The 13408-nt window shown below is 38.7% G+C and overlaps 2 protein-coding genes across 2 annotated transcripts; one reads left to right on the top strand and one right to left on the bottom strand.

The window, feature by feature from the left end:
• Window positions 1-2016: 2016 nt before the first annotated feature.
• LOC115975094 lies at window positions 2017-2716 on the bottom strand. Its single transcript, XM_031095739.1, has 2 exons — window positions 2429-2716; window positions 2017-2319 (listed from the first exon to the last, which is right to left on the bottom strand). The coding sequence occupies exons 1-2, from the start codon at window positions 2670-2672 to the stop codon at window positions 2078-2080; spliced, it is 486 nt and encodes a 161-aa protein (XP_030951599.1). The 5' UTR covers window positions 2673-2716; the 3' UTR covers window positions 2017-2077.
• Window positions 2717-10021: 7305 nt separating this feature from the next.
• On the top strand, window positions 10022-10801 carry LOC115966656. Its single transcript, XM_031085847.1, has one exon. The coding sequence runs from the start codon at window positions 10022-10024 to the stop codon at window positions 10799-10801; it is 780 nt and encodes a 259-aa protein (XP_030941707.1).
• Window positions 10802-13408: the final 2607 nt, after the last annotated feature.

Genomic DNA, 13408 nt, shown 5'->3' with positions numbered 1-13408 from the left:
TTAATATGGTATATGGGAAAATTCATAATTTGTTGGTTTGGAAAAGTTGAATATTTTTTATTTAATATTTTTTTATATAGATTTTTGGAATATTTGGAAGTTTAAAAAATGCTTATTCTGGATAACGTTATTTGGGAAAATATGAGAATATAGTTTGGGAACATTGGAAATTTTGTAAAAATCTTGGATATTTTGATCATTTATGAAACTACTTGGAGATATACTTTGTAAATTAGCTATACTAACATGTGAACTCTTTATGTAGTCTTTCCCTTGTGTAATGACATTGATGACGACCACAATGACATTAGTGATTACCTAGTTTGATGTCTTAGTTTATACGACATTGGTATCTTTATGCCACGTCTTTGCAACAATTATTATGCCTTTTGACAATCCCATCTTTTTTGCTACTATTGCACTTGTGTGACACCTTATCATGTGATCTTAGACGTGGTTTTGAAACTTGGACCATTTAAAGAACCAAGCAAGAGAGAGGTTCAAGGTTTTTTGAGATCAAACCGAGGTTAAACCATTATGATGTCATAATTAATTCAATAATTATTTAAATTATAAATAAATATATTAAAATAGTAAAAAATTGAGAATATATATTATTTTCATGTATATAAATTTAATTGTTTGGTAAAAATTCCTATAAATTATCATGAATTTTTACAAATGCAAGTTATAAGTTTATACTTTCTTTTTATCCACGATTATAATCATTTTATCGCATGGAGAATTCACATTTTAGAACATTGCCCATGGAACTAAGATTTTCCTAAAAGAGTATTATTAGTGTCTAAATTGTTTTTTTTTTTTTTTTATATATATAAAAGATAGAATTTCTAACTAGCCTAATTTAAGTGTATATATATGTGAAACTCCCTCCTAGATATTTGAATTTCGACTCTTGCCCTCCTACACCCCACAAGCATTTATACTTGTAGAGTGACCACCGTACCAAGGGTGCACGGTGGTAGTGTCTAGATTGTTAATATTTCTTTATTAATTTATGAAAGAAAAAAAACATTTCCTTAATATGGTAGATGGGAAAATGCATAATTTGTTGGTTTGGAAAAGATGAATATTTTTTTATTTAATCTTTTGGTTATGGATTTTATAGATTTTTTGGAATATTTGGAAGTGTCAAAATTGTTTTATTTTGGACAATGTTATTGGGAAATTTTGATGGGGAAATCTAAGAATATAGTTTGGGAACATTGCAAATTTTGTAAAAATCTCAGATATTTAGATCATTTATGAAACTATTGGGAAATATGCTTTGTAAATTAGCTATACTAACATGCGAGCTCTTTATGTAGTCTTCCCCTTGTGTGATGATATTGGTGATTACCTAGTTTGATGCCTTGGTTTATATGACATTGGTATCTTAATGCCACTTCTTTGCAACAATTATTATGCCTTTTGACAATCCCATCTTTTTTTGCTACTATTGCATGTGCGACACATTATTATGTGATTTAAGAATAATCATAAAATTAAATTGAATTGCTTTTGAAATAATAAAATTGATTTTGCCATATTAATAAACACAATTGAGGCCTGTGGCACCCCGGTCACAGTAATTATGGTTTAATCCAACATTCCCTAATAGAGAGTGCATTATTAGGTCACACCCTGAACTAAGTCACATATGATCGCCCCCTCCTCCTTTTTATTCATCAAAAAAAAATAAAAATAAATAAATAAAGCATAAAACAGCACATTTAAATTAGATAAAATTGCTACCCCTACAACTAGTAAAATAAGTAGAAAAAGACAATATTCAAATCAGTAAAATTTGAAAAGAAAACAGCAAAAGCAAAGATACCAAAAAAAAAAAAAAAAAAGATGCTTTTTTTTTACTTTTTCGACAATTTTTATTTTCCCCAAAAAAATTTCAGAGAGCAATCAAAAGTAAAGTAGAAAACAAGCACAATGTAGTGAATCTGTGAATGTACATAGATTCACCCTGCCAAAAACCAAAACACTTATCTGGTTCAAGTAGACTCTGCATCTCATTACAAAGTACAAAACATTTGCTCTTTTAGCATAATATACAAACAAGGCATCAGCAGCAGAATAATAAAGAGGCTTTTAAGTGCTGAATTTTTTGGAGACATGCTTGAGCCCTCTCAAGAACCTCATCGACCCTTTCCTTCTTCTTGGTCTTCCTATTAGTAGTGATCCCCTTCATGTTTCCCATAATGTTAGTAGTACCCATTTGCAATTTCTTCTTGGGTGATTCATTTCCATCCTCCATTAATACACAAAGACAATCACCTACCTTCCTCTTCCTATTACTGGTTGATTCTGTTTAGCAAAAAAAATTATATGTAGGAAGTCATCACAAAGAAAAATAATGGAAAGTTAAATAAAGAAAAGAAGATTATATGAGATGAGAGTGAGAAAGATATATAACCTTGAGTGGTAGCAATAGAAGAGGTGGGAAAGGAGCTGGAGCTGTAGTTCTCAGGAAGTGGAAGTTGGCTCTGGGATTGAATGTGAAAGATGAAGGACTTGAGCTCAAGCTTCAGGTACTCAAAACGGTTGGGATGTTGGGTTTCTAGTATTTCCAACTCCTCCTTTGCCTGTTCTTCTATCATCCTTTTACTCCTTTGATTATTCCAATCCACCTCCGCCATTTCCGTAAACTTTCTTTCCATCAAAAAAAAATTTCCGTAACCTCTCTCTCTCTCTCTCTGTGCGCGCGTTTGGAGACAATGAAAAGACCCCGAGGCCTCCTCGAAAAGACGTAAGAGGCAAAAAGCACAAAACAGGGCAGGCTTCCTTAATATCTGTAGCAGAAGAAAAAGTTGGAAGCTGGAAAGTTGTCTTCTTTTGTACTATTAATCACTCGTCTATTCTATTAATTACTAATTAATTATTAATTAATTAGTCGGATACTATTCTATGCACGTTTGAACTTTGTACCTTCTTTTTGTTTTCTTAATGTTTGTTTGGTTACAGTTGGAAATTGAAAAATACTGTAACAAAATAATTTTTAAATGTATGAATAGTATTGTGAGACCTATTTTTAATGAAAAAGTTATTGAAAAGTGAAATTTGTGAGTCCATAAATAGTACATGATGTGCACTAATTGACTGAAAAAGATAAGAAAAGTCAAACTTTGCGGCTAACTACTGTTCATTGAATAGTGCATAAACAGTAGCCACAAATCTTACAAACGTGTGAAAAAAAAAAAAAGAAAAAAAAAAGGAAAAACGCAGACGCAAACGGGTTCTATTTTCAGCCCAATCCAAACGTAGCCTAATTAGCACACACATGTTTGATCTTTAAGATTTTTTTATTTATTTTTTAAATAGTTTTTTTGGAAAATAACTTTGTTCGAAGCACATATTGAAATATAAAAAAATATGCCTTAAAATAAATTTAAGATTATCTTTTTTAACTTATTACGTAATGATTTATAATAGTATATTTATTATGTGTATTATTTAAACAAGTCTTGTAATTTATTTAAAAATCTATATGACTATAATTATATATAGAGAGAGACAAATTTTTTTTTTTTGAAACAATCTATAGAGACAATTTATTCAATTGTCAAATAATAAGTTTAAGTAAGATAACTCCAAAAGTATTTGGAGTCAAATATTTCCGAAATCCTTAAAAATTAAGGGCTTATTGCAATATGCATTAAAATAATGATAGAACCATCTCTTTTCCCATGTGTATATGCTTCTAAAAGCAAATACAAAAACAGACTGATATTATGTCTTTAGAGTCACTTCGGTTGTTTGGGATAATTAGTAGATAATTTTGTATAATAAAAGTAAATAAGATTTTGGTGTTGAAGAGAATAAATTATGAAGAGAGAAATTAACAAAAAAGAAAAATACATAAAATGATCTATGATAGTTTTCGTAGAACTCATGATTCTATTAAAGTTTTGAATTTAATAATTAGAGCACTAGCATTAGGCATGCTATGTCAAATGTCATTTTACTACATCAAAACTTATTTTATCAATTTTAGTACATCATTTTACAATATGCTTTATATCACATCTTCTATTTTAACATTACACCACATAAAATAAAATAAAATAAAAACTCATCTATATTAAAAAATTAACAAAACAAAAACCACAAGCACCATTGCCTATCACCCCCACAACCCTTTACCATTACCATCGAAACCCACCACCAGAGATCCCAAAACCACCACAAACCCATCCTAAAACCAAAACACAAAGACCATAAGACAAACATGAACCGAAAACAATAATAATAATAATAAGAGAAATAGATAAAAGAGAGAGAGGTCGAAGGTTACTGGTGGTGGCTTTGTCGGTGTGCAAGAAAGGGACACCACTACAAGCAGCCATCAATCTCAGGCCCACCACCACTGGAAATGCCGATCTTAGCCCAAAAAAAAAAAAAAAAAATCTAAATCTACTAGTGTGAGAGAAGAGAGAGGAGAGAGGAGAGAGGAAAAAAAAAGAGAAGAGAAGAGAGAGGAGGTTTGAATCTGACCGGGTGATAAGAGATGAGAGATAAGAGAGAATATTATATATATATATATATATATATATATTGTGGGGCCAATTATCTAGAAGGTACTATTAAAACTGTATGAATTGGGCCTATGGTCCAATCCGAGGACATCAACCAATCCGAGGATGGTCAAATAAGGTTATAATGGGAATGGTATAAGAAGAAGAAATAAAGATTGTATGTGATAGTTCAAAATACGTCTGAGGAGAAAAGTCATCTTGGAAACGGAGATCCGAGGTCAGTAAGAATGTCTTATCATCCCGGATATCCTTCAAGATTGCATCACAACTAGGAGTCGGACATTGGATAAGGAATTAGCAAAGGGAGGTAACAAATATCTTCAAAAGCTGCTACCTCCACATTAAATGCCTTCCAACTAACTCTCTGGCCGCATTAATGTGGAGGTGATGCTTGAACAGTGGTCAAGCAGCCTTACAGCTATTAGTTGATGGTTCTGGGAGGTGTTGGATGGGACAAGAAGGAGTTCCTAGAATCTAACCTACACGTGTATAGTAGGGATGATACTAAGATTGTAGTATATAGTATGGGAAGGTGGCCTAAAGGAGCAGGATCGGAAAAAATCAAGAAATCTTTGTAATAATACTGTGAACTCTTGTAACTTTGTTAAAAGACCAGACATTATAACATAAGCTCCTCAGGCCGTGCCGATGACCGATTTTCTTATCTTATTTGTGTTTAATGATCTTAAATCAACAACTTTTATTATCTTTCTTCTGGAGTAGAGTTAGTTCTTTCACCCATACTCTACAAATTCATTGTTTAGGCTTGTTGGGTTAAAACCCAATCCCATATTAGGTCCAATCCAAATTCAGTCCTTACATATATATATATATATATATATATATATATATTTTACAACAGGCTATAGTACCATTCTATTAGTAGAATGGTATTGTATCATATGCAAAAAAATAATTGGATTTTGGCACATTTGATGATAATGCTCTTACCCATTTTGTGTGTAAACCATTTATTTTGTAAAACTTAAATTCCTAGGGTTTTTACAAACCTCCTTATGGTATTGATTTATGTGAATTTGCAACTCTAAATATAGACATATATCATCATATAAGTTATGAGCAAATATTAATGTGTAGAATTGCATGAAATTCGAATTCAAATTAACTAATTTTTTTAATGTTAAACATCCGGATTCCACTATTTTATTTCTCCCTCCAAAATGATCGGACTACACTTTTCTGAGGCATAGTCAATGGTGAAGAGAGAGAAATTTGTTTGGTTGCAAAGAATTTTAAATCACAAGAGTTGTAGATTCTTGACAGTTTAAAGTCACAATAATTAAAATTCTTGAGAGAGGACATTTATATTGTTTGGAATAAACTCGCAAAATATTCAATTCTTTTTATGGGTGAGACTTCAAAATTTTACAAATTTAAACCATGTTTAAGTGAGCACTTTAGGAGTCAATTTCACATTCACTCTTTAATGGTTTTGGGTAAGTGATTGCATCAATTTATTCCCTCACAATGGAGAACACGTCCCAAATTGAACTCGCCTCAAAGGACATGAGAGTTTCACTTTTATTTTAGCTCAAAAATAGCCATCAAATATTTGAAAAACCCATTATCCAAGAGTTGACAACTAGAACAACTGAACCATAGTTTATGTGTCAAGGTTGTTGTTGTTGTTATTTTATTTTATTTGTTGTTGTTGTTATTATTATTGTTATTTTTTTTTGAGAATAGGAGTTTATATGTCAAGGTTGGTAGTGTGTTTGGAGGTATCATTTTTTTTATATATAAAAAAATTGAAATTATTTTAAAGTTTAGTTATTATTAAAAAAAAAAAGAGAGAAAATAAAAAAAAATGTATATAACCAAATAAATTGAAAAGACAAAAGAAAAAGATGTTACTACCAAAAAGGAGCTTCAACAACAAATGAACGAAGTTGAAGTCTGTGAGGAAGATGGACTGTAGATCTGGTTTGTTTCAGCCACTGTTTTGAGGGGGAAAAAACTAGATCTGATTGTTAGACCCATTCATGGGTGCAAAGACCTGCCAGTTGGACCGCATGTCATGAGGTTGGACATAAAAATTTGATTTTGCAGTTTTTTATTTTAAATCAAATTAGTAGGTAGTTTTTGGTTAACCTAATTCAACCGAACGGTTCGGTCCAATTTTCAAAACCATGCTAGCAAGTAACATTGCTGCTTCTTCCTTCTTCTTTTTTCATACGTTATTTTAACTAATTTAATTAACCACACATTTTATATATAAAAATATAAAAAGAAGTTAAAAAAAAGTAATAATTATGCTGTGTCACTTTTATAATGTGTCAAATTATTTCATATATATTTTCTAAAAAAATAATTTCTTATATATTATGTAATAAGAGCATAAGAGTAAAATCATACAAATTACATTATCCATCCTCTTATTTTTCTTCTCAACCAAAAAAATAAATTTTCTATCCCTACATTTTTCCATGCCTCCAACCAAATAATATGAAAGAAAATTAAAATCTCTTCTGTCCCCCTATTTTTTAGTTCCCTCATTTTATATTCCCCCAATTTCTAAACGAAACCTTGACATGTTGTAAGCGGATAATACCAATTGAATAGGGTCCAAAGTGCTAACACAAACATGAACGACCCATAACACAAGTTCAACTGGATGATGAAGTGGGTTGGAAAGTACTGTAATGTTATTGGGCTGGAAGGATTAATAATAATAATGATAATAATAATAATAATAATAATAATTGGATCACACAAATCACCAGAAATAGAATTAAAAGGATAAAATAGTAGAAAGAACCAAGTGACCAAGATTTCTTTCTTAAAATCTTAGCATGCAATAATATGTCAGGAACAGAAGAAACGACATCGTTCTGTACCGATTATCTATTAGGTGGAGATAGAGAACAACAACCATCGTAAGTTATCTCGATTTCTCTGCATTTCAATCACATACACAGGAACCCAATCTCAATCTCAACCATGAGAATGAATGAGATTGCGAATGTTTATTCTAGGAAGCCAAGGAAAATCAAGAACAATAAACGTGACAACGTTAATGTAGAAAATAATTATTTTAATAATAATACTATGAAGAAAAAGAGTGATTCTAGTGGGTGTAGAAGTAGAAGAGTCATTTAGTCCAATAGACGAGGCAATTGCAAAGAGGGTTGTGATGCTTTCCCCTTGTCAAGGATGAGACCATTCACAAGAAAAAAGACTGTAAAGTTCAGAACAAGGGACATAATTTCTCCTTTTGCTGAGAAGATTGTGACTAGGAACAAATTTTCACAGTTCTCATGACTTGTATGATTGTTCAAGTGAGGCCTTAAGTCACTCTTCTTAAACTCCATGGTTCAAATTGCAACTTGAACAGTTTGAACCTTGACCAATTTCACAACATAACTAAATTACAATTACTACGAGTATACAACCTTCATAATCACATATTTTGGCTTGTGAATTACCCGTTTGGATCTAAATCTTAACACAGGCCTTTAACTCCAAATAACTTTTAAATCTAAAATCTCAAATATTTTTAAGAACACTACATGAAAATTTTCTATAGACTTCTTGTGGAACTTGAATTGAAGTTGTGGGGCCAGAGAATTTGTGATCTCGGCCCACTTTACACTAGGGTCCAAGGCTCGTGCCGAGGAGAGACGTTACCGAGGACGTGTAACGAAAGTCCAAATGGCCTAAAGATGTAGCCGAGGGCGATCCTGTCCTTGGCATCCCAAAACCTAGAAGGAAAGAACAGCACGCCATCAAAGGCAGCCCCCAGAGCGCTCCCAGAAAAAAAGGGCGAGTACAGTAGGACGCGCACGGGGGTACAGTGTAGGAGCGATTCAAGAAAAAGCTGTCACCTCCACATTGAATGCGCCAACAAACGTCCTGGCCGCATTAATGGGGAAATGACCCCTGAACAGTGTGGCTTCAGTTGCTGCAACTAATAGAAGGTAGGAAGCCGGCTGATGGGATAAGCACTCAAGTAGTTATCTGCCTGATCAACAGATGGAAGGTCAGGATCAATTGAGAAGGGCTATATAATGTAAGAATTCCTCCATGAAAGGAGGGGGGAGAAAAAGAGAGAAAGAGAGGTGAGTAGCATTATGTATCGTCTCTAGGACCATTGTAACCTAGCGTAAAAGAAATAATAAGAACATTAAGCTCCTCGGACGAAGTTTCCCGTTTTAGCCTGCGTATTTGTTATTCAACCCATTCATGACCATGTCCGGTCGTTGCAATCCTCGCTAAAACCTAGCTCTCGAACCTACTCTCTACAAATTTATTGTATTGAGCTAGTTGGGTTTGAATCCACTTCTATCACGAAAGAAGTGTGCGAACCTAGTCCCTACAATTGGCGTCGTCTATGGGGAGAGTTTGTGTGTTAGTAAGGACAACAATCAAGCATGGCAGGATCAGGCCTTCATCAAGCAGGCTCCCATCAGCCTGAACCAGCCAAACCCCAACAACAGGGTAATTTCTCCAACCCTGAGCGTACTTGAAATGAAGAAAATGGAAGGTTCTGGGAGGGAAGTGTGAACACCGCTCAAACCAGCAAAAGCCATTCTCGTGTGGGCAACCATGTGCTCCAGAGACAAAACAACAACCGGGTCACGCAACCAGAACAAGTTAAGAGCCATGCATCCCAGAGACAGAATGATAAGCAGGCCATGCGGCAAGAGATAGAAGACTTGAAGATGAAGTTGTACCATGCACAACGAAGGCCATCCCATTCCAGGCATGACATACCCTTCGATGACGAAAGTGATGACAATTATAGGCAAAGATCGAGGACTCCTCCAAGCGAGACCTTCTCCCACAAATAAGAGCATTTCCGGAGGCGCGAACGTAAAAGCCCATCTCCTAGGGGCTCGGGAAACAATGCCATAAGCAAGGCACTGGACCAGGTCTCCAAATCACCCTTCATGCTCCGCATAAAAGGGGCTACGCTTCCTCGACGATTCCAGCAGCCGACCTTCACCCTTTATAACGGCAAAACAGACCCCGTGGAGCATGTGAGCCAGTTTAACTAAAGGATGACTGTCTATTCTAGGGACAAGGCGCTAATGTGCAAGGTTTTCCCATCCAGCTTGGGACCTGTGGCGATGAGATGGTTCAATGGCCTAAAGACGAATTCCATAGATTCGTATAGGCAGCTAACCCAAGCCTTTGGCTCCCGTTTCGTTACGAACAGCAGAGCCCCTCGGCCCCTGAGTGCGTTATTATCGTTGTTCATGCATGATGGAGAAACTCTAAAAGCCTACTCGGACCGTTATTGGGAAATGTTTAACGAACTGGAAGGCAATTTTGACGAAGTCACCATCAGCACCTTCAAAAGTAGCCTCCCGGCCGAGCACGGCTTGAGGAAGTCGTTGACAGGCAAACCTGCCACCAGTGTGCACCAGTTGATGGACCGAATTGACAAATATAAACGGGTAGAGGAAGACCAGTTGTAGGGTAAAGGAAAAGAGAAGGTTATCCCCTAGGAGATGAGGGATTTCAGGTCAGACCGATACAACAACAACCGCCCGAGGAGAGATTTCATAGGGCAATCCGGAGCAACCAACACTCAAACTGTTAACGCTGTATTCCGAGAACCAGTACACCGGGTGTTGGAGAAGATCAAGGGCGAGCCATACTTTAGATGGCCAAATAAGATGGTCGGAGAGTCCACGAAGCACAATCAGAACTTCTATTGCCAATATCATCAGGACCACGGGCATACCACGGAGGATTGCAAGAACCTTTGGAACCCCCTAGACCAGCTCATCCGAGAAGGAAAGCTGAAGCACCTCCTGCATCATTCTAGTGGTCATCAAGGTCAGACCCATCAGGAACCCCAGAGAGACGCTACCCTAAAGCCGCCCGTAGGGACGATCAATGTAATCCTGGCCGCCCCAGGAAGAACAGGCGCGCGCCCTTCTCGAGTATTATCTATGTCCCAGCTGCCTGCCAGGGAGTCCCAATCAGAGCCGAAAAGGGCCAGAAGGAATTTTCACTTGGCCTTAAGCTTTTCAGAAGAAGATATGGACGGTACCATCCAACCCCATGACGACGCGCTGGTGATCACTCTCAGAATCGGAGGCTACGATGTGAAAAGGGTGATGGTGGATGGTGGCAATGCTGCCGAGGTCATGTACCCCGATCTCTACAAGGGGCTGGGATTAAAATCGGAGGATCTGACGCCCTATAGCTCCCCTTTGATAACCTTCGATGGGAAGCTCGTTGGCCCAAAGGACATGTTAGGCTACCCATCCAGACCGGCCTAGAGACGATGGAAGTAAACTTTATCGTGGTGGACACCTACTCTCCCTATACGGCCATCGTCGGCAGACCCTGGCTCCACACACTAGGAGCTGTCGCCTCCTCCTTGCATCAGAAGTTGAAATTCCCGTTGGGGGACAAAGTCCGCGAAATCTGTGGGAGCCAGTCCATGGCAAGGCATTGTGTGGTGGCTGCTATCTCCCATCGACTCAATGCGAAGTCCTCGGCCTCTGCTGAAAAGAGCTTATATCAATCAAAGGTCCTGACTTCGCCCCCTGACATAGCCGCCGATGAGGCGAAATGCGAAGACCTGGAAGAAGTGGTTATTGGCGGCAATCCGGAGAAGTTCTTTCGGGTAGGGGCTTAGCTGCCTCTTCAGGAGAAGGAGGAATTGATTGAGTTCCTTAAAAGAAACATCAATGTGTTTGCCTGGGACACCTACGATGCTCCCGGGATCGACCCGGCCTTCATCTGTCACCATTTCAATGTCAACCGTCCATCATTCCTAAGAAGCAGCCGCCTCGTCGCCCGTCGAGAGAGCACGCTGATGCGATTAGAGACGAGGTGGCGAAGCTTAAGCGTGCAGGGGCTATCAAAGAAGTTTTTTACCCCGAATGGTTGGCCAACACTATGGTGGTCAAGAAGAAAAGTGGGAAGTGGCGAGTTTGCGTGGACTTCATAGACCTAAATAAGGCGTGCCCTAAGGACCCCTTCCCAATGCCTCGGATAGACCAACTAGTCGATGCGATAGTAGGTTATCCTCGGATGAGCTTCTTAGACACCTTTCAAGGCTATCATCAAATACCGCTGGCATTGGAGGATCAGGAGAAAACGGCTTTCGTAACACCTACTGGGAACTACCACTACAAGGTAATGCCGTTTGGTCTAAAGAACGTAGGATCCACTTATCAACGGATGATGACGAGAATGTTCGAGCCACAATTGGGTAAGAACATCGAAATCTATGTCGATGACATGGTGGTGAAGAGTAAAGCGGTGTCCAAACATTTAGGGGACCTCGACAGCACCTTTGGCATCTTAAGGAAGCACAAGCTGTGCTTAAATGCTTCCAAATGCTCGTTTGGCGTGGGATCAGGCAAATTTTTGGGCTACATGATTACTCATAAGGGAATCGAGGTTAACCTTGACCAGATCAAGGCTATAAACGACCTGAAACCACCATGAAATGCAAAGGAGGTCCAAAAGCTCACAGGGATGATCGTAGCCCGTAACCGATTCATTTCCAGGTCGGCGGACAGATGTAGACCATTCTGTCTCTTGATCAACAAGTGGAAGGGGTTTGAGTGGTCCGAGGACTGTGTTGTGGCCTTCCAGCAACTCAAGAAGTACCTATCCCAACCACCTATCATGTCTAGCCCCGAGGCCGATGAAGTCCTGTACGCATATATTGTTGTGGTCCCCCATGCTGTGAGCTTAGTACTAATACGGGATGACAAGGGCATCCAAAAGCCGGTCTATTACGTGAGTAAGGCACTGCATGAAGCTGAGGTCAGATACCCACCCTTGGAGAAGGCCATACTGGCTGTAGTCCACGCCACGCGGAAGCTTCCCCATTACTTCCAAGCCCACACGGTGGTTGTCCTAACCCAACAACCCTTGAAGTCTGTACTATGGACCGCGGATTACATTGGAAGGATCGCCATATGGAACATGGTTCTGGGGGCTTTCGACATTAAGTACATGCCCCGGACCTCTATAAAGGGCCAAGTCCTGGTTGGCTTAATGGCCGAATTTGCTGAACCACTAGTGGGAATAGTAGCAAAGGAGCAGAACATGGATGGAAAATCAGTTGGAGTAATCTTTGCACCAGGACCCCCCACGTTGGAAGGTGTACATTGATGGTGCAGCAAATCAAAGGGGATTCGGAATGGGGCTAGTCCTAATATCTCCTGAGCAAACTGTCATAGAGAAGTCCCTCAGACTTAGGTTCCCGGCCACGAATAACGAAGCTGAGTACGAGGCCCTGCTACAAGGAATCGCCATGGTACAGAAAATGGGGGGAAAGGCCGTGGAGATGATCTCGGACTCAAGACAGGTAGTGGGCCAGGTAAAGGGGGAATTAGAGGCCAGAGATGTGAGGATGCAAGAGTACCTAAGTCGGGTAAAATGCTTGCAGTCGGGCTTCGATCTCTTCAGCCTATTGCACGTCTCCAGAAGTGGAAACACTCATGCAGACTCACTGGCCACGCTTACCACATCCTCGGTAGGGGATCTGCCTCGAATTATTCTTGTCGAGCATCTGGATAGAACAAATGAAGGAGTGAAAGGCATGGTCCCTGTTCATGAGGTCAGGGTGGGCCCCAACTGGATGGACCCTATGGTGAGGTACCTCAAAGACGACATCTTGCCCGAGGAAAGGTTGGAGGCGGAAAAAATACGAAGAAAAGCTCCCCGGTTCTGGCTGTCCGAGAACCACAAACTGTACAAACGTTCATACTCCGGACCATATTTACTGTGCGTCCACCCTGAGGCATCAGAGTTACTGCTCGAGGAGCTGCACGAAGGGATCTGCAGGAGTCACACAGGAGGAAGATCCCTATCCCACGGGGCCATTACTCAGGGATATTAGTGGCTGGGGATGCAGAGGGAAG

The sequence above is a fragment of the Quercus lobata genome, chromosome 2 (assembly GCF_001633185.2).
Source record: "Quercus lobata isolate SW786 chromosome 2, ValleyOak3.0 Primary Assembly, whole genome shotgun sequence".
NCBI lineage: Eukaryota > Viridiplantae > Streptophyta > Magnoliopsida > Fagales > Fagaceae > Quercus > Quercus lobata.
The sequence above is the reverse complement of the archived record's forward strand: the minus strand, read 5'-3'. Positions and strand labels throughout refer to the sequence as shown.

What these genes read in the sequence shown, in the direction of transcription:
- LOC115966656 (XM_031085847.1), top strand. Translation starts at nt 10,022, where the DNA reads ATGAGGGATTTCAGGTCAGACCGATACAACAACAACCGCCCGAGGAGA.
- LOC115975094 (XM_031095739.1), bottom strand. Translation starts at nt 2,672, where the DNA reads ATGGAAAGAAAGTTTACGGAAATGGCGGAGGTGGATTGGAATAATCAA. An exon ending in TTCTATTGCTACCACTCAAG is followed by an intron (nt 2,320 to 2,428) that starts GTTATATATCTT and finishes TTTGCTAAACAG; the next exon opens with AATCAACCAGTAATAGGAAG.